This window comes from Mauremys mutica, chromosome 8, assembly GCF_020497125.1.
Source record: "Mauremys mutica isolate MM-2020 ecotype Southern chromosome 8, ASM2049712v1, whole genome shotgun sequence".
Lineage (NCBI taxonomy): Eukaryota > Metazoa > Chordata > Testudines > Geoemydidae > Mauremys > Mauremys mutica.
Genome location: NC_059079.1, coordinates 110,027,281 through 110,048,305, shown reverse-complemented (window position 1 = coordinate 110,048,305; position 21,025 = coordinate 110,027,281). Strand labels below are relative to the sequence as shown.

Sequence of the window (21,025 nt, the reverse complement as noted above, 5' to 3'; positions counted from 1 at the left end):
GAATAATGCACGTATTCGGGTTCCCTGACCCTTAATCAGCCGGCTCATCTGCACTTGTCTGGCGGAAATGGCTTGACTCCAGTAGCATTTCAAATAGCTCCTGGGTCACCATGTGGTTTGAGTCATCTGGTGTATCTTCTTCCTCTCCCCACCTTCCTTTTGCTGTTCACAGTACGGGTCTCTGCCTTGGGATCCTGTGAAGTGTCCACAGTCAAAGGCAGGATCCTGGGGAGGAACCTGCCAGGTCTGGCATGCGGTTCATTGTGGAAGCACCAGATTCGTTGTTGGCCTCCATCGCCTCCTGGTATGCCTGGCAAAGTTCCTTTGCTTTCCCATGGCACTGCTGCTCATCCCTGTCGTGCCCCAGTCTCTGCATCCCCTGTGCAACCTGCCCGTAGATGTCTATATTTCTATGGCTGGTGTGTAGCTGTGCGGGCAGAGCGTCTTTCCCCACAGGCCAAGAAGATCCAAGACTTCTAGCCTGCTCAAGACAGGAGTGGGTCTAGTACTTGTCTTTATGCATGGAGCTGGCATGAGTGCCTGCATACAACAAAGGTGAGGTGGTAGGTGTGCTCGTCAAGGTGGGCAATCAGGAGACAGTATTTAAAAAGCACATGGAGGTTTGTAAGGGGAAAGGTGAGCTTCCAGTTTCTGTGACCCCTGGGCAGTGGAGTTCAAAACCATGACAAGAATGGCCACTGTTGTGGGGACAGGGGCACTGTGGGACAGCTGCTGGAAGACTGTTATGGTTGACACAACTAATGCAGGGTCTGTATTAGCACTTTGTCAACCTAAATAGGTCAGCCGTGGCTCTGCATTGCTCAGGAGTGGGGTGGTATTGCGTCGCTGTAACAGGGTGCTTGTGTCGGCAGGAGAGAAATTTTGGTGTAGAAACATGTACAACTAGGTCGACACAATTTGACTTAGGTCAACCTAACTTTGTAGCAGAGACCAGACCTGCATGCGGATGGAGCAATGTGCTACACTCTTGTTCTTCAGTCAGCACGAGTTCTGAGCATGGTCCTGTCCTTCACTTCTATTGAAGCCACTGCATGCTTGAACTCCTCGGTGTTTGAGAGGGAATGTTCTGTTCTGTATTGGGTAATGGGGGAAATAGCCGAGGGTCATGGCTGTATATTTTCTTGTGTTTCCATATTAGGCCGAAGCCAGTAGATTCAATAGATTTCAACCATTTTAAGGGAGGCAGTGGACCAGTGGATAAGGTCCTGGGCTAGGAGTCGTGGGAGCCTGGGGGTTCTAGTCTTGCATGGTGACTGTGGGCTTGCAACGTAACCTGTCTGTGCATCCATGGCCTGGTCTATGAGCCTCCTTATCATAGAATCATAGGCCTGGAAGAGACTTTGAGAGGTTGGAACGTCGCACTCCATATGATTTTATGAAAATATGCTAATGAGTGTGAATGTAATGTAACTGGAATATGCTTCATGCAAAAGGTCTCTTGTAAGGCATCATTACAAAGCTTATAATCTGCTGAGTGTGGTCATCCTATTTGTATGAATGTATCTGTCACGGAGTATGGGGGAGACCAGACCCTGCACCCCCGGCTTCCTGCGATTCACCGTGACTCTCAGCCAGCCAGTAAAGCAGAAGGTTTATTTGGACGACAGCAACACAGTCCAAGACAGCCTTGCAGGCACAGACAGCAGGACCCCCTTTAGTTAGGTCCATCTGGGGCCCCCAGGGAGGCCACAGCCCCGTTGGGAAGCCCAAACCCCGTCGGGACGTCCCTCTCTATTTTCCAGCCAGCTTCAAACTGAACCCCCTCCAGCCCCTCCTTCTCTGGGCTTTGTCTCTGTCCCGGGCCAGGAGGTCACCTGATCTCTCTGTCTCCAACACCTTCAGTTGGCACCTTTGCAGAGGTGGGGCCCAGGCCATCAGTTGCTAGGAGACAGAGTGTCAGACATTTAGGTGCACTGGCCCTTTGCTCTGCAGCAACCACACACCCTGATCCCACCACCTGGATACTTAAGAACTGAATGGGGGAACCTGAGGCACCAACACTGTATTCAGAGGAAACATTAAGAACATTCCCCGTTTGTCACAGTATCATTCTTGTATCTGAAACTAGAAATAGGAACTATAACTCTGAGGTCCTGTTGTAATTATGCAAAGGGTGGGCCATGAATGGTGGTTTGGAATCTTGATGGCTCCCATTAACCAGGACAATTGACTGTAGATGGCTCTGTTCACTTGCAAGCCTTCCTGTGAGTCAGGCCGGGAAGAATGGAGGCTTGGGGTCAAACAGGACACGTGCCCGTGTCACCTGCTACTGGAATCCACCTTAAACCTGGGGCTTTTCCATTTAGCAGGAGGGGTGGGGACCCAGAGAGACAAAAGCTTCCTGCCTTGGGCCAAAGCTTTAAAAGGGGGTGGAACGGAACAAAGGAGGGTCCACTCATGAGAAATCCCCTAGTTACCACCTGAGCTGAAGCTAACAGGGATTGTACTGGGGACGGGATTGGGCCCAGACTAGGAAGGAGTCTAGTCTGACACAGAAGCTTATTGGAACATCTCTGAGGGTGAGATTTCATCTGTAATCAGTTTCTTAATGTATTAGGCTTAGACTAGCATGTTTTGCTTTATTTTATGTGGTGACTTGCTTTGTTCTGTCTGTTATTACTTGGAACCACTTAAATCCTACTTTTTATACTTAATAAAATCACTTTTTGCTTATTAATTAAACCCAGAGTAGTAATTAATACCTGGGGAGCAAACAGCTGTGCATCTCTCACTATCAGTGTTATAGAGGGCAGACAATTGATGAGTTTACCCTGTATAATCTTTATACAGAGTAAAGCGGATTCATTTGGGATTTGGATCCCATTGGGAGCTGGGTGCTAGAGACAGGAGCACTTCTTAAACTGTTTTCAGTTAAGTCTGCAGCTTTGGGGCGTGTGGTTCAGACCCTGGGTCTATGTTGGAGCAGACTGGCATGTCTGGCTCAACAAGGCAGGGTTCTGGAGGCCCAAACTGGCAGATAAAACGGGCTCAGAGGTAGTCTCAGCACATCAGGTGACAGTCCCGACGAGGTCTCTCTGACCGAACCCGTCACAGAGGTCATCTAGTCCAGTCGCCTGCACTCATGACCATTCCTGACAGGTGTTTGTCTAACCTGCTCTTAAAAATCTCCGATGATGGAGATTCCACCACCTCCCTAGGCAATGTATTCCAGTGCTTAACCACCCTGACAGTTAGGAAGTTTTTCCTAATCTCCAACCTAAACCTCCCTTGCTGCAATTTAAGCCCATTGCTTCTTGTCCTATCCTCAGAGGTTAAGGAGAAAAATTCTTCTCCCTCCTTGTACAGTAACAACCTTTTATGTGCTTGAAAACTGTTATCATGTCCCCTCTCAATCTTCTCTTCTCCTGACTAAACAAAGAAAATTGTTCAGTCTTTCCTCACAGGGCATGTTTTCTAGACCTTTCATCATTTTTGTTGCTCTTCTCTGCACTTTCTCCAATTTGTTCACATGGTTCCTGAAATGTGGCACCTGGAACTGGACACAACACTCCAGTTGAGGCCTAATCAGCGCGGAGTAGAGCGGAAGAATTCATTCTCATGTCTTGCATACAACACTCCTGCTAATACAGCCCAGTATGATATTCGCTTCTTTTGCAACAGCGTCATTCATTCATTCATTCATGCCCGTCACCCTAATCAGGGTATGGGCCGCCAACAACATATCTCCAGAGTCCTCTATCCTGGGCCATTTGCTCTAGCTGGTTCCAGGTATAGCCCATTTTTGTGCTATCAGCCTGAAGGTCGCGTCGCCAGGTATTTCTAGGACGGCCTCTTTTCTGCTTGCCTTGGGGGTTCCACCGCAATGCCTGTCTGGTGATGTTGGTTGGCTGCTTGCGTAGTGTGTGTCCTATCCAGCCCCACCTTCTCCTTCTAATTTCTTCCTCTACTGGGGGTTGACAGGTCTTGTCTCGCTAATAGCCATTAGGGTCAGGTTGTTGCTCCTCATCTCTACTGCAACCTGCGCCGTCTTTCCTGACTCGTACATGGTCCTCACGTTCCATGTGCCAATGGTAATCCTCCTGGTTGCAAGAAGGGTGATCGGCTTAGTGGCTTCCTCACGGCTTTCACCACCCAGCGTCATGCGTCTTCGAATTGAAGACCCTTCTTTTTCCAGGATAAAAGTCTCTGATATCTCTATTGCTGGCGTTTCTGTAGCAAGTTGATTTTTTTACGGGGTGGGGTTGCTAGCCCCACGCCCAACCCTCCTCCTTTACCCTGACTTGGGACAGGCAGATGGCCCCAAAGGACCACTCTGGTGGAGTTTTGCAACAGCGTGTTGACTCATATTTAGCTTGTGATCCACTATGACTCCCCCGATTCCTTTCTGCCGTACTCCTTCCTAGGCAGTCATTTCACATTCTTTATGTGTGCAAGTGACTGTTCCTTCCTAAGTGGAGCACTTTGCATTTGTCCTTACTGAATTTGATCCTGTTTACTTCAGACCATTTCTCCAGTTTGTCCAGGTCATTTAGAATTTTAATCATGTCCTCCAAAGCACTTGCAACGCCTTCCAGCTTGGTATAGTCTGCAAACTTTATCAGTGTACTCTCTATGCCATTATCTAAATCATTGATGAAGATATTCATCAGAACCAGACCCAGAACTGATCCCTGCAGGATCCCACTCATTATACCCTTCCAGCATGTCTGTGAACCACTGGATAACTACTCTCTGGGAATGGTTTTCCAGCCAGTTGTGCACCCATCTTCTAGTAGCTCCATGTAGGTTGCGTTTCCCTAGTTTGTTAATGAGACGGTCATGTGAGACAGTATCAAAAGCCTTACTAAAGTCAAGATATACCATGTCTACCACTTTAAACAGCTTTTTGATGCTCTTGGGAGAACTGGAGAGTATTGCTGTCAACAGTTTGCTTGTTCAATTGAAATGCAAAACCAGCTTTTGGGAATGGAGAAGGAAAATGGGGGTTTAAGTCCATCACCATCTTGCTGCTGTCATTTGGCCATGGTGTCTCTTGAGTCGTCTTGGCTGTGCTTTTACTGATCAGAGCAGCCAATGCTTTTGTGCAGCTCCCCCCTGCAGTGTATAGATGAACAAGGAAAGAAGCTACTTACTGATGCACTAGCTTTTCTTGCACTTATTTACTTCTGGGGGAATTCTGATTCACTGCGCATGTGCAGAAATCACATCTGGTGCAGAATTATTTTTTTCCTGCAGAAAATACATTCAGCCCAAGAAGCGCTGCAGTTCCACTTTCGCCCACCGGAGGCCGCTGTGGTGCATGAAGAGCCAGCTGTGTTCCTTGCGTTAGCCCAGTGAGGCGGCAGTGTGAGGCAGGAGGCGTTGCTGGGCAGATCACAGACTGGGGTTCAGAAGGGCCAGTGGGGGGGACAGAGCGGACCACAGGGTCAGGAGCTAGTGGGGTGACAGCATTGAGCCAGGGGCTGAATGGGAGGGGGGCTCCAGGGCCACACGGGGATGGGGAAGATGTGCCTGACAATGGGAGGCGTTTGGGATCAACCAGGGTGTGCATGGGGGAGTCTCCAACTCCCTAACAATCGCCCCCCTCTGTCCTCCAAAGAAACTGTTCCATACTTCTCCCATTCACACTCACTAGCCTTCCAGGCTCGCTCCCAGGCTCCTTCCCGCTCCGTCTGTTCCTCCGTTATCCCCGACTCCCCCAAGCCTTTGCACTGCTGCTGGGGGGCGCGGGAACGATGTTTCTAGATTGTAGTTTAAATGAATTACTCAAAGTTCTTGTATTAGTATGTCTAGTAAGGAATCTAGTCTGTCAAAAAAACAATTCCTGAGTCTTTTTTTTTGTCTATATTGTTACAGACATACTTACTGACAGGTATTTTAAAATAAAGTACCAAAATAGTATGATTATGTTGTGTGATTATGTTGTGTTATTTTGACAAATAAAATATACAGAATTTTGCAGAATTTTAAAATATTGTGTGTAGAATTTTTTATTTTTTGGCGCAGAATCCTCCCAGGAATAGCACTTGCACCTGCCCTCACTGGTGCTGCACATAACACTGACAAGGTTGCAGTGATAATGCTCAGCTCTCCCGGCATCTCGAGTGCCCTTGCTTATACTAAAGGCTTGAGATGACCCTTTAGGGAGAGTATTTCAGCAGAGGACAGCTTGAATTTGCTGGTCATGTGGTGTGCATTGCACATGACTTCTTGCTTTCGATCTCTTTCCCATTCTTCTGTCTCGCAGAGCTTGTGCAGCATTTCTTGGAGCTCCTGCTCTGTGAGCATAACTACATTATTGGAAAACTATGGCTTTTGCACCACATCTAATTGAATGTGAAAGCTGACAACTGGTTTAGCTGCTGTGGTTTCCTATTCTGGAGTGCCAAGGCCACCAGGTTGTCAGCATGATTCACCACAACATCTTGGTTTGTTCTGCATCAGTGGTAGTGAAGGGTGGTGCTAATAGGGGAAGGCAAGGGTCCTTGATGGAGGGCTGGCGATTTCCTGCTGTAAAATTAAGAATTGAACACATTTGCAGATGAGCGTTAACAAGAGGAGTTGGGTGGGAATTTACTCATCGCTTTGGAGAACAAGAATGGAAAGCAGTTCTTGTGTGTGCTGATGCTCCTCCGAAACCCCTTCTGAGCAAATCAGCTATGTAAAGTATTCATAGCTTGATGAGTAGGGACTTCTGCATGTGGCTCCCAACAGCACTAAATCCACCATGCTTTGCAATAAGACCTCATTCCTGGAGTATTTTGCTTAAAATAGTAAAACTGGATGGCTGTTAAGGGAAAACTAAACCAGATGGAAACAAATGGCTGCTTTCAACCTCTTTCTTTTTTTCAGAGTCAGGATGCCGAGGAAGAAGAAGCATGCAGAAAGCCCTGACTTTCAGGACCTGGGCGGGGAGGAGGAAGAGCCGAGAGGCCTGGTCGACGCCAAAAAGAAGCGTAGTTTTGTGGATGCCTTTATTGTTATATCTGACAGCGATGGAGAGGTCAGTGGTACCCACAATCCTGACTGGGGCATGCTTATCTCCCGGTGTATCCCTGACAAGAGACTGGCCTGAGCGGCACCTACTATGCATCTTGGGGCAGCCTGCTGCACTTGGACATTAGTGGTCTGCTCTGTTTCTTTTCAAGGTGTATTTCAGATTAATCATGTCCCATTTGGCTACGAAATGAGCCGTCTGATTGGCTGGCACTGAGTCATGTCTCTGAGATTTGATAACCAAAACCTGTCCAAACAGAATCTGAAATCTAATTTAAATCATGTTTCCTCAGTCACCTCGCAAATCTTTTTCCAACTTTTTATTGTATTGCCGTTTAACTAAATCACAGAAATGTGGTTCTGTTACATGCAAGTAACTGTTCAAAGTACAGCTAGTGTCAGATCATGAAACTGAATTAAGGAGGCTTGCAGGGGCGGCTCTAGGCATTTTGCCGCCCCAAGCACGGCAGGCAGGCTGCCTTCGGCGGCTTGCCTGCGGAGGGTCCACTGGTCCCGCAACCGGCAGAGCGCCCCCCTGGCTTGCCACCCCAAGCACTCGCTTGGCGTGCTGGGGCCTGGAGCCGCCCCGGAGGCTTGAGTGTAATCCACTCTCATCCTTAACCACTAACCCGTCAGAGGTAACTGCATTGTTTATGGTAGCCTGGAGGTGACTGATAGCGTCAGTGGCTCAGGGGAGCTCCAGAGCCTAGAGGCCTGAACTCATGACATGGAAGGTATGGGAGACAGGACCTGATTTGAAACAATATTTTCATTTGTAATTGTTAAGTCTTGGCTTTGCTTTGCTCTGTCAGTGATTTGGCAGCCTAAGCCGCTTTTAGAATTATACAATTTTACAAGCATTTCCGCTCACTTGCAAGCTCTGGATCTTAAATCAAGTGCCCTTAGTGCCCACATCTAGAGCATTCGTCTTGACAATAAGGCAGTTAACATGTGAGGAGAGGGAACGCACTAGCAGTAAGCAGGAAAAACAAGCTGTAGGGCACATGCTATTGGCTGTTATTTCTGCACATTATCTGAGCTCTACCCCATTGGGAAATTCCCTTAACTAGACAGAGCTAGAATGTCTGGCAGTAATAGGTCACTGGGGCTAAACCCTCAAGCTCTGCAATAAGCTAAGTTAACTTTGGACGTCTGCTGCATCGCTGGCCTTTACTGCGAAACCGATAAGGAAAGAAGAAGCCAACAGCTGTAAGAGATGTTGACGTACACGAACGATCAGGACCTCTCATTGTCCACAATTATTCCTCTTAACGTGCATGTGATTTGTCTCCTCACTTTCAAGCATCTTTTAAAACATAACTATGAAAAGATTAATCTCCCTGACTATACTGTATGATCAAGTCTATAACCAAAGAAGGGAACTCATGCCTCCCCAATCGATTAGAAGTCTTTGGGGCGGGGGGGGTCAACATACATGTGAACAGTGGGGATCCAGTGGATCTAGTGTACTTGGACATTCCGAAAGCTTTGACAAGGTCTCTCACCAAAGGCTCTTAAGCATAGTAGCCCTGGGATAAGGGGGAAGGTTCTCTCATGGGTCAGTGATGTGTTGAAAGGCAGAAAACAAAGGGGAGGAATAAATGGTCAGTTTTCACAGTGGACAGAGGTAAATAGGGGGGGTCCAGTGCTGTTCACAATATTCATAAATGATCTGGAAAAATGGGTAAACAGTGAGGTGGTGAAATTTGCAGATGAAACAAAGTTATTCAAGATAGTGAAGGCCAAAACTAACTGGGAAGAGTTACAGAGGAATCTCACAAAACTGGGTGACTGGACAAGAAAATGGCAGATGAAATTCAGTGTTGATAAGAGCAAAGAAATGCACATTGGAAAACATAATCCCAACTATACATGCAAAATGACAGGTGCTAAATTATCTGTTAGCATGCAAGAAAGAGACCTTGGAGTCATTGTGGATAGTTCTCTGAAAACAGCCACTCAGTGTGCAGTGGCAAATAACGAGCAGCATGTTCGGAACCATAAGGAAAGGGATAAATAACAAGACGGAAAATATCTTGAGGCCACTATATAATCCACAGTATGCCCACACCTTCAATATAGATTGTAGTTCTGGTTGCCCCATCTCAAAAAAGATACATTAGAATTGGAAAAAGTATAGAGAAGGGCAACAAAAATGATTAGGGGTGTGGAACAGCTTCTGTATGAGGAGAGATTAAAAAGACTGGGACTGTGCAGTTTAGAAAAGAGACAAGGGGGATATGACGATAGAGGTCTAGAAAATCTTGACTGCTCTGGAGAAAGAGACTAGGGAACGGTTATTTACCCCTTCCCATAACACAAGAATGAGGGGTCCCCTGGTGAAATTAATGAGCAGCAAGTTTAAAACAAACAAACATATGGAAAGACTTCTTTACCCAACGCACAATCAGCCTGTGGAACTGATCAGGGGATGTTGATAAGTTCCTGGAGGACAGATTCATCCGTGGCTATTAGCCAGGATGGGCAGGGTCACAGCCTCCTACTCTGGGTGGCCCTAAACCTCTGATGGCCAGAAGCTGGGACTGGACAACAGGGGATGGATCACTCGATAATTGCCCTGTTCATCCCCTCTGAAGCACCTGGCACTGGCCGCTGTCGGAAGACAGGACACTGGGCTAGATGGGCCATTGGGCTGATCCAATATGGCCGTTCTGATGTTTTTAATAAATTCTGGTGGCATAACTGGCCATGTTACAGAAAGGGCTGCTCAGAGAACCCATTAGTGAGCCAGTTAGGTTCTGTTTAAGTGACAGCAGTTCACAGTCAATTGGATTAGTGGGTTTATTCAGTCTGGTCTGTTTCTACCTGTAAATCCTTGGCTTCCAGATCCGGAGTTGTAGCAGTGCCCTCCAGTTTTCTCTCCTGGGAAGGATCTCTGCTTCCTATGGGTTCTGAATAATAAATGCCCGGCTTCTGTAACTTACCCTCAGCCTTGCAGTGTACATCAAGTTGAATTTTAGTCCTGAGCCTTGTAAGTGTTGATTTTGCTCCAGCAAGACCTTGTTACCTGTTGTAAGAGGTGTGTAACTCTCCAGATAAATAGCAGTTTTAGAGAACAATAAATTCTCAGTTCATCTTGCAGTTGTTAGGGCATGGTTCAGGATTCAAAGACTACAAGGAGAGTCTTGGACGGCATAGAATCAGTGGCCTTTTTCCTTGGCAATCTTCTGGCAGATATCTGTAGTCCCCAATTCTCCACCTAGACTAGCAGATCTTGTAGCAGAAGCACCTGGAAAGCCTCTGGTTTCTTACTATTGATGATCTCTGGCAAACTGACTGACTCAGGAATTTCTTAGTCATGCTGTATTGCCAAGCTCATCAGTGCTATTTTGCCAAGTTTCCTCCATTTGCTCAGGGCTTTTCAGTGGCATCTGAAAAGTTTCATCTGCAGGAACTTTTCTGGATAGTGGGTTGTGTAATCCACACTTGACTGCCTGTGACTTATCCTGGAGCCAAGGAACTCTTGTCCTCCTCCTTGGAAAGAGTCAAGCAAATTTGAAACTTTTCCCCAACTCTGTGGGAACAGGAAGAGATGACCATACAGCATTCCCTGCACAGAGGTTCTGGAAATGCTGTAGGAAGTCTGTCTCACCACATACAAAATAGTCCTGACCCTTTTTGGTTGGTGAAAGCTTCTGGGAAACACCAGGCCCTCTGTCGACAGAGATTGTTGGTGCTTCCTTGAAGGACAATCTTCTACCCACCCTCAGATCTGCAATATTTTAGCCAGCGCTTGAGAAACCAGCTGACACTAGCATCCTCGCCAGTTACTGCTCTGTCTCCTGAGAAGAAAGATGCTGTACAATTTGGCTTGTTGGTGAGTTCCACTGATAGACCCTTGTTAGCCAGAGGTGGAACCTAGCTCTAGTATGGCAGTGGTACCAGCCAAGCTGATGAGCTGCGGGCAGAGCCCAGGTAGCTATGCTAATACTGGTAATCGATCAGCAGCCTTTATAACAGGGATTGGCAACCTGTCAGAAGTGCTGTGCCGAGTCTTCATTTATTCACTCTAATTTAAGGTTTTGCTTGCCAGTGATACATTTTAACGTTTTTAGAAGGTCTCTTTCTATAAGTCTATAATATATAACTAAACTATGTAAAGTAAATAAGGTTTTTAAAATGTTTAAGAAGCTTCATTTAAAATTAAATTAAAATGCAGAGCCCCCTGCACTGGTGGCCAGGACCCGGGCAGTGTGAGTGCCACTGAAAATCAGCTCGTGTGCTGCCTTCGGCACCCGTGCCATAGGTTGCCTACCCCTGCTTTATAAAGTGATTGTGAAGTGCTGCTGGTCTGCCTGTGAGGCCTTTCACAGGGAGGATGGAGTCACTTGAAAGTGGTTTCACTCAGTCATCCTGGATAGAGCCCACAGGGCCCTAATGGGTAGCTGCTTCTATTCACAGAGCTCGTGTGAAGTCCCACAGAGACTCAACATCTATACTAAACCCTTGGGAGAGGTTGCAAGATGCTGTGGGTTGCAGTGCCATCTCTGATGGCACGCAGCTCCACATCTCCTTCTCATCTGGCACAAACACCACAGTTACTCCAGTGTCCCTCATTTGAAGGCACCTGGATAAATAGAAGCAGGTTTATTCTCAGTCCATTGACCAAGATGATGTTGGTAGAAGGAGAGGAAGTGGTCTGAGGAACTGGCAGGAGCAATAAGCTCAACCTCTAATAAATGCCTGGCTTCTGTAACTTACCCTCCGCTAGTCAAGGTAGCGTGTAGCTCTTGGGTTAGGCGGTGGCCTTGTGCCTTTCTTCTGGGATGCAGGCCCAGCTGTGGGGAGAGATGGCTTTCTGACACTTCCACAGCGGCCCTCTGCTTGGGGCTCACTGGGAAGGCCATGCAGTAGCTTCAGGTAGTTCACCACGTAGTGGTTGTGAGGAAGTGGGACTGTTTTTAATGTTTCCTCTGAATACTGTGTGGGTGCCTCAGTTTCCCCTGTGCAGTTCTTAACTCTCTAGGGGATGAGTGTGTTGAGGAGCAAAGGGCCACTGCCAATAAATGGCCGGCACTCTGTCTCCTGGCAACTAATGGCCAGGCCCTTCCCTCTGCAAGGGGATGCTAAAGGTGTCGGAGAACAAAGGAATCAGGTGACCTCCTGGCCCGGGGAAGGAACAAAGCCCAGAGAGGAGGGGCTGGAGGGTGAGTCAGTTTGGGGCTGGCTGGGGAAAGAAAGTGAGGGCAGACGTGGGGGTCTGGCTCACGCTCCCCCGCCCAGAATGGACCCCTCTGAGGGGTCCCGTTCTCTGTACCTACAAGCTCTGTTTTAGACCCTGTTCCTGTCATCTGATAAACCTCTGTGTTACTGGCTGGCTGAGAGTCACGTCTGCCTGTGAAGTGGGGGGGCAGGACCCTGTGGCCCCCCCAGGACCCCGCCTGGGCGGACTCGCTGGGGGAAGCGCACGGAGGGGCAGAGGAGGCTGAATGCTCCTAGGCGAGACCCAGGAGGTGAAGCCGTGGGAGCTTCTTGCCCTGCAGACAGGCTGCTCCGAGGGAGAGGAGGCTCCCCAGAGTCCTGCCTGGCTTGGTGGGGAGCAGTTCCAGAGCAGCGCCCGGGGACTCCGGGACAGGGGCCTACAGTCTGGGTCAGGCAGATCCACGAGAGCACATTCCCATAGTGTTCCATGGTCTGCTGGCTCCCTGTCCACTTCCAGATCCCTTCCAAGGTCCTGGACCATCTCTCCACTGGGCAAGGCCTTGCCATTTCTGAGGTTGGCTGCGCCCGCTGGGAAGTTGTGGCCTGAGGTCCCCAGGGTGAAACAGGAGGAGGAGGAGGAGGGCATTCTCGGGGAGGGCCCTTGGCTCTGGAACTTGCGATCACTGGCACTAAAGGTGAGGCTGGATCTGGTGCCAGGGACAGCCCCTTCTCTTTGCACAAGGCTCTCTCACCTGTCGGAAGCTGCGAGTCTGGCACAGGCCCGTTGCAGCTCACTGTTCAAGTCTCTGCTTTCAGCAGGTTTGTGCTGATGAGCTGAAAGTCTGAGACTAATAGAGCAGAGTGTGACTTTGATTTCAACAGCAGCCTTGGCTAGCGCCAGGCGTGGTACTTCCAACATGGAATTGGCTTTCAACAATTAAATTAGCCTCACTGGTATGTGTGTGTTTCCCGTGCAGGACTCCGTCCTGCGGTGTTGGCTCTGCCCTCTCGTTGCATGCTTGGTAGCGCTGCGCAGTTGTGCCGTGCTACAGACCTGCCCTGTCCCTTTGGTGACCTCTTCTGGCTCCAGTGACCATTTCTGTTCAAGGTGATGCTGGAAGCAAGCTCCCTGTCAAGCGTGTCCGGGCCGTGGGAGGGGAATCAATCAAGCTGACTCTTCAGAGGCAGGGAGTTGCACCTGCCTGCATTGTGGCTGGATTGCTCCCCGGAGTCTGTGCAAAGCGGGGTGAGCAAGGCAGTGTATTTTTCTACTGCCTCTTGGAGCCTGTCAAGAAAAGCAGATGTTTAAACAGCTGAGAGCTTTGGAAGCCAACCGTTTTCGCACTTTTTGGACAACGCTTCCAGTGAAATTGCTCATGAGAGGGACCCAAACAGTAAAGAGCAGATTCCTACAAAGAGGGGGGCTGGAGCGCTGAGAGCCATGGAACCAAACTGCAAACCCTGCATAGAATGCAAACCACTTCAAGCCAGGGGTGCAGCAGCTCCCCCCCCCGCACCTCTAGCTCCAGAACCTCTGCCTGCAAGGAGCAGGAAGCTTGGAGTCCTTCAGGTTGCTGTATTTGAAAGCTGTAGCCTGGAGAAGAGGCTTTATCCCGGGCTGTCACTGAGCACAGCAGTGTACATTGGGTGCATCACACCAGCCATAGCTCTTAGTTTCTCCTTGTACACCGAGTGTGAGCGATGACCTTGGAACAAAAAGCATTGGCTGCAGCTGGGAGATATTTAATTGATGAAGGGTTTTTTTGGACTTGCGATCTTATTAAAGAAGCATTTGGTTGAGTGGCCCCTTGAGTTTGTACTCTCCTTGTCAGCGGTTGGGTCAGCCTATGGCAGGCCTCTCTCTCCGCTGCAGGGATCTCCAGGCTGGCTTTGCCTGCATGCCAAGTACTTCTGGGCAAAGGGTTTCTCTGCCCCTGGAGGTGCAGCCACCCACCAGCAGAAGTAAAACGTAATTAAATGGTGCGTGCCGGTTCTTTGGTTCAGTAAATAAGGAAGATTTAAGACTTTCTGGAGCTCAGATGCTCTGTGTGTGTTTGGGCCCATCAGGCTTCGCTAGATTCCCTTCAGCAGTTCTTTGCACTGGAGCTGTACAGTGGAACATTGTGAAGCAAATTAAACATTCCCCTGCCTATAATTTTACTCCTGAAACTGTTAAACGTCTAGACTCTGTGTACTCACAAATGGTAAACCAGAGGGGCCTCCTGCACTTGGTGACTGAGCGTATGAGACTAGAGACACATCAAAGGGTTCTGGTATCCCGGCATGCTGAGCTAGGTCCCTTTCCAGTCATTGGCTCCATTTCCGGGTAGCGGGTTTTGTAAGTGTTTGTTCCATGCATGGGAACAAGCAGCATCTGCAAAGGGAAGTCGAGTACGTTCCTAAATCACGTCGGGGATCTGGGATGAGCACTGAAGGCGGAAGTGTTGCGAGTGATCTTAGAGATTGTTTTGGTAGCTGCAAGAAGGAAGGAAGAAGACTGATGCAGCTCAACTGGTAGTGCAGCAGTGCATCGAGAGGTGGGCTGAGGATTACAGTCTGCCTGGATTAGACAGGAGGGGGATAGACCCCCTGAGGCATAGAACTGGCAGGCCTTTAAACTAGGGATGGGAGGGCAAAACCAGAGCTTTCACGTCACTCCATCGGGGTGTGTGCTTCTCACGTACAAAGGAAAGGCCAGATTGGCACATGGCATTATGGACTTCACCCCTGGTTCCTATGCACAAGGGCCTGTCCTGAGGTTAGCACAGGGCTGCTCTCCCCAGGCGATCGCAGGGGCGCGTGTCACCTCAGAGGTGCTGGGCTCCGGCAAACAGAATAGGACGGGGTAGAGCCAGGTGGAAGGAAATAGAGACCAGTGAAGGGGCCCAAGGAGGTTGAGGGGAGGGTGACATGGGCAGAGGACTGGGAGTGGAATATTATTTTAACTGCTGAACCTTGGGTAGGCTGAGGAGGGGTAGACGGGGAGCTGGAGGGGGGGAGTTACTCTAATCCCAGCTAGAGCAAATCATGGTGTGCAACAAAGTTTTGGCTTTGGGGACAGAGCAAAAGAAGCAGATCTTAGAAATGCCATTGAGAGCAAAGTCAGAGCCTGGGTGTGATTGGAGAAGGGAAAGGAATAGAACTAATCCTCTGGTGCAGGGGTGGCCAACCTGAGCTGAGAAGGAGCCACAATTTACCAATGTACATTGCCAAAGAGCCACAGTAATACATCCGCAGCCCCCCCACCCCACCAGCTCCCAGCACCTCCCACCCACTGGCAGCCCCGCCAGTCAGTGCCTTCCCCTCCCTCCCAGCTCCTCCAGATCAGCTGTCCCGATCAGCTGTTTTGTGGGGGTGGGGTTAGGGGGAGGGCAGGCAGGCTCAGGGGAGGGGGCGGGAAGAGGTGGAGTGGGGGCAGGGCCTGGGGCAGAGCCAGGGGTTGAGCAGTGAGCACCACCTGGCACACTGGAAAGTTGGCGCCAGTAGCTCCAGCCCCAGAGTTGGTGCCTGTAGAAGGAGCCACATTTTAACTTCTGAAGAGCCGCGTGTGGCTCCGGAGCCCCAGGTTGCCAGCCCTGCTCTGGTGGGAGCAGGAGTGTGGGGCTAGGCGTGCTTGCTCGTTTTGATCCAGTTCTGCAATCCGTGGAGGAAGGGACTGCAGTAGGCATAATGTATTAGGGTTTCAGGAAACCACTTAATAGTGTGTCTTGCAAAATCTTACTTGGATAAATAATTCAGCTTGGTTTGGGTAGGGACGTTCCTGGGCTGAAAACCTGCTCCAAGGGTATCAGCAAAGGGTAATGATAATAGCCAGGAATCTAGTTCCGCGGAGGTGAGTAGCAGAGGCCACAGGGGCTGGTGTTAGGACGCTCAAAAAATCCACTGATGATATTAAATTGGGAGGAGTTCCCAACACATCAGTACAGAGAGACAATCCAGGATAAGAACTATGGGCAGGAAACAGCAAAATGTAGATTTGGTTTGGAAGGCTGCAGCGTATCCGTCCAGGGTAAAATAACCGGAAGTGTGCACACCACCTGGGACACGAACAGCGGCACGAGGGGGGGTGGGGGAGCGGATGGCAGATTCCAAACGTGCCTGACACTAAATGTCTTGGGGGCTGCAAAGTAAGAGAGCTGCTGTCAGGGAGCAGGAGATGTTAGTGCCTCTCCGGCTCTCCCTGGAGAGCTGTTCCTTGCCTGGGCCCAGCTTTACTAAATGATGCCACCTGGAAGGAATTCAGTGGCAAGCAATGTAAATAGCCAGGGATCTTCAGCAACTGCCTGATGTATGTGGAAACGAGTGTGGCTTGACTAAGGCCTAATAGGGCCATGTATGTAAGCACAGGTGTCATTTTAGACGTGAATAGTCCCATTGAATCAATGAGCTTGTAGTAACACAGGTGCTTATGCAGTTTGCTGAATTGCGGGAAGCCACAAGACTACAAATGGTTGAAGGCTGCGACCACCCAAAAGGAATGGCTGACGGGAACACGTGGAGATCGAAAGTACTAGGATAGAATTAGGGGCCAAGTAGGCTGGCCGTGCTGCCTGGGAGGGGGATGAGGCTGGCTCCCTAAATGACGGGTGGAAAGCCCTGCCTCTTGGGGCACTTCGAGCTGGCCGGGACAGAATGCTAGAAGCTGTCTGAAGGGAACAGTCCTCACTTGCCAGGCTGCTGGACGTTAGGAATTGGCTTATGACTCTCAAGGCCAGACAGGTACAACAGGTGCGCTGCATTGCAGTGACTGGCAGGAAGTCTGTTGTCTCTCTCTGCTCCTGTTTGCATGTCAGTCTTTAATGGTGACAGAATGTTCTTCAATGAACGCTTGAAATTCAAATGTCTCACAAATGGAGGATGGGTCCTCAGAGCCAGTGTTTTAGCCTGCGTGGCTTGGGGAAGGGCCCCACTGCTTGTCGTTTACGTACTTTGTTTTTTCCTTCGCAGCAGGAGTCCAAGGAGGAGAATGGATTACAGAAGAAAAGAACCAAGCAGCAGCTGGATAGAGTGAAGTTTGCTGCTAAAAGAAAAATTGCACGTAGGTCTCACGTGAGCTGGGTAGAGGGCAACTGGACCGCGGTCAGTATTTTGGGGGGATGGGGGTGGTTGCATGGGATTTCAGGCTGAGCCCCTTGCACAGTGATGAATCTCACCCTTCCTGAGTAGACTGTCTGTCACTTGTGTGTTCCCCAGGATGAGAGTGCACATACTAGTGCCCTTCCTAGGCGTGTACGCGAGCAAGCGCATGTCGCATCCAGTATCTAGATGAGGTGTGGAGCTGTCAAGGAAATAACTGTGTCCCGCAGCGCAGGGGTCAGGCTGCGTCCCCACTAGAGCCGCTGGTCGAGAGCCTTGGAGGCTCTGGAGGGCAGCTCCAAATAACGTATCCAGGTCAAAACAAGACAAGGAGTGAAACGTTGTAGTGCAACAGCTGCAGTGAGGAGCGCATCTCTGACCCTGCTGGGGCGCTGATTTCAATGAACGGGGCTCGCCGTTTGGATAGTGCCGTCGCCCGTCACTGCCTGCCGCTTGCCCCGTGGCAGACAGACAAAGGAGATAACGGAATAGGGCGGGGGCAGGTTTCCTGAAACGGCGGGAGGAATTGCGTTAAGATGGGACTGAATCATCGGCTGTCCCCCTCGTGCGTGTGGCTCACATATGCGCTCGTTGTGTAACGAGAAGGGTGCCGACACTCCTGGCTCTGCAGCCACTCTGTCCTGGGTCGGGACCTTTGCACTTCGCTGAATCTGGGCCAAATGGGGAAATCCTGCCCCCTTGTCTGTGGAGGCAGAAGGCCAAGCCCTCTGGAGTGGGGAACCTGAACAAAGGGAGGACTGGGGCATATCCATTGGCCATTCCTTAGCATAGGGGTGGCCCAGCTGCCACAGAGGTGCTGCCTGTCCCGAGTCTTGGCTGGGATGACTCCTCTGCCGCTCCACAGCTGATGGGTGTACAGGGGGATCGGCGTCCTGGCCCTTCAGCTCCCCGCACGCAGCCAGCTGCTCAGACAAGGCCTGCTGCAGGACTTGGGGCATCACGCCTTGTGTGAGCTCTTACGTCCTGACCTCGGGTGGGGAAGGGTTCCATGTGATTTGGATGCAGGTCTTGTATTCTCTGGGGGAGAGGGGTCAGCTACCAATCATTCATTCGGCACTTTCACTTTCAGGGCCGCTCTTTTATTTATTATAAACGAGAATGAGGTTTTTGGTGTTTATTTTTAGGCAGGTTAAGCTTTGCAGTAGAAATCTTTTTTTCTCTGTGTATTTAAACGTGTTCCTTGAATTGCATGGCAAATTGGTTTCGTAAAGGCACTCTGGGAGCTTCCTCCCCAACGCATTCCCCATGCTGGGAGCTGTCTCCAGGCTCTGGTTTGTAAAACGTAGCCTCCCGTTCTTGCCCCCTTGCCATGTTCCTCATTTGAACCTAAGCCATAAATCTACTAGATCTGTGACATGTGATTCAGAGACAAGCCCCACAGAAATCGCCCTCTGTCTTTTCTGGCTGAAGCTGGGGCTTTAAAGCACATTGGAACGTCTTGATTGGAATTGCACTCTGGATATGTGGAAATGGCGCGATTCTGCATTTCCATTTTGAGTTAATCTCACATTAGCAAGTGTTAGAACTAGAATTAGTGGGGTTGGCATCTCATTCACTATGGAAATGTTAAAAGGAAACATAAATTGCACAGTAAATTGCCATATTAGCATTTTAAAAGACTCTGAAATGTTTTAATTTGTTTAGGGCTGTGATGTCTTAAAACCAGTCTGTCTGCATCTCTCTCCCCTGCCTGGGCCTGGTCCCAGTGGGAATGGGCTGTTGGATTTCATGCCTTGTCATGATGAGCGTCTTCAGTGTCTCTTGGAGTGTGGCATGTAGGAAGCTCAGCTTTGGAATAATGGAACTACTACTCCTTAAAAAATACAAAGCAGAGGCATTCTTGTGGGAAGACTCACGGTGGGCGTGTGCATGGGCTCACATGTGCCCCTTACTTGATGGCCGGTGGTTATTTCTCTGAAACCCTGAGAATCTGCCATCTCATTTGGACACCCTTGAGATGAATCTTGCCTCCTAAAGCACAGCATCTATTTTCGTGCCTCAGAGTTCTGAAATAGTCTGTTTGCACACATCAGTAGGAGGCTAACACAATACTTAGAATTTCTAATCACCATAAATTATGCCCAGTATAATCAACATCAAGTGCACACACATTGCGAGTGTCTGCATGCAGTGCTTAGATACGATCAGATGTACTATTCTGAGTCTCGCAGACGAGTCAGTGTACAGACAGCTCAGCTGAAACAGATCAGCCCCTTTGGATTTTACGTGATCTGAGCGGCTCCATCCACTCTCCCAGCAGTTGCATATTTCCAGGTGGAACTAGGCCTGGGGCTTCCCCACTCCTCAAAGCACCTACACATCTGGGGGGGAAACAAACACATTTCAGTTTTTTCTCGTTGGTTTGCCAGAGGCAGCACTTTTCTAGCTTCAGAGGGGGAGCCGCGTTAGTCTGGAGCTGTAAAAAGCGACAGAGTCCTGTGGCACCTTATATACTAGCAGACGTACTGGAGCATGAGCTTTCGTGGGTGAATACCCACTTCGTCAGACCCACGAAAGCTCATGCTCCAATATGTCTGTTAGTCTATAAGGTGCCACAGGACTCTGTCGCTTTTCTAGCTGTTCCACATCCACTTGGGTGAAACTGACAACAAAGGTACAATAGGAATTTACTGAGAAATCAGTGCATTTACTGACCTGCCTGGATGTCGATAGCCGCATTCTGCAAACACTTGTACACCTGGGTAACTTTAAGCACACGGGGAGCCCCAGTGACTGCAGTGGGGGTTATTTATATGCATAAATGTACTTGCATGTGTACATGCTTGCCCAGTTGGGTCATAGTCTTTCCTGCCTTACAGGGCGTGGGGTTTGAACAAGAAAGGTGCTGGCTGAGTGCAGAGTATTGTTATGTTTGGTGACAGGACCCTTCTCTGATATATGGAGAATTGTGCAGTGTTTACACTGACGAGAAAATTCTCTTTTCATGGTTCCTTCTAGCTGGAAAATTACAGCATGACTTTGTCCAAGGACAAAGATTCCCCTGGGTCCTGAGTGCGCTGCAATCTGTCTTCACTTCACCCTGTTTCTCTTTTCTTGATTAATTTGTAAAGAAAAATACAGAAACAAACAATACACTGCTCTGAGATGGCCCCAAAGTGAATGCAGCGGTTGTAGTCAGAATAGTTGGAAGAATGGTCCAATCTCACTTCAGTGGAGTAAATAACGTTGTCAGCACAGAATGGGAGAACATCCCCAAAATGCGATGTCCCGTGGCTGGCTGAATGCGGTTGTGCTGTAATGTGGTGTCATTACGCAAGCCAACACATTCCTCGTTTTTCTCGAGTGAAGCAGTGCTGCTGGATTCCGCTTGCAGCTGGGAGGCAGGGGTTGGTTTAGAAAGCAGAGGCCAGGAATCCCTGGGTGCGGCTTTACTGGGGGACATTTCTCCTGTGTTCGAGACGCTATAGTTGAGAATGAGGGGCCCTTTTGTTCAAAACCCCAGTGTTTAGTTGCTTCTCAGCTTTTGGGCTAGGAGGGCTCAGGCTTTGTTTTACCCCCAGGTGCAGGTGTGCACATGCCTGGGGGGGTTGAAGGACATCTGCCAGTTGTGTTTGAGTTCTGACTGTGGCAATGTCTTTTTCAGCTCCTAAGACAGCTGCTGAGTTGCTTTTCCACATTCTCCATTCTGCAGGTGTTGTGTATTTTAAGCATGGTGAAGAGTAGGGTCAGAATCTAAATAAATAGGTGTTCTCCCAAGTAACTGCTTTGTTTGAAAAAGGCAGCCTTGCGTCGAGGTTGCTGTGACTGAAGAATCCTTTGGGGAAGA

At 49.3% G+C, this 21,025-nt stretch overlaps 1 protein-coding gene across 7 annotated transcripts in view; it reads left to right on the top strand.

Moving 5' to 3' along the window:
- The window catches only part of UIMC1 (ubiquitin interaction motif containing 1), a 73,375-nt gene that overhangs the window by 16,201 nt on the left and 36,149 nt on the right, over positions 1–21,025 (top strand). For 6 of the 7 annotated variants that reach the window (XM_045027492.1, XM_045027494.1, XM_045027496.1 and 3 more), the window contains 2 exons: positions 6,835–6,985; positions 17,089–17,179. In XM_045027492.1, the coding sequence (XP_044883427.1) occupies positions 6,835–6,985; positions 17,089–17,179 (242 nt within the window). The remainder of the gene's footprint in view (positions 1–6,834; positions 6,986–17,088; positions 17,180–21,025) is intronic. The other variant, XM_045027493.1, reaches the window with a different exon arrangement.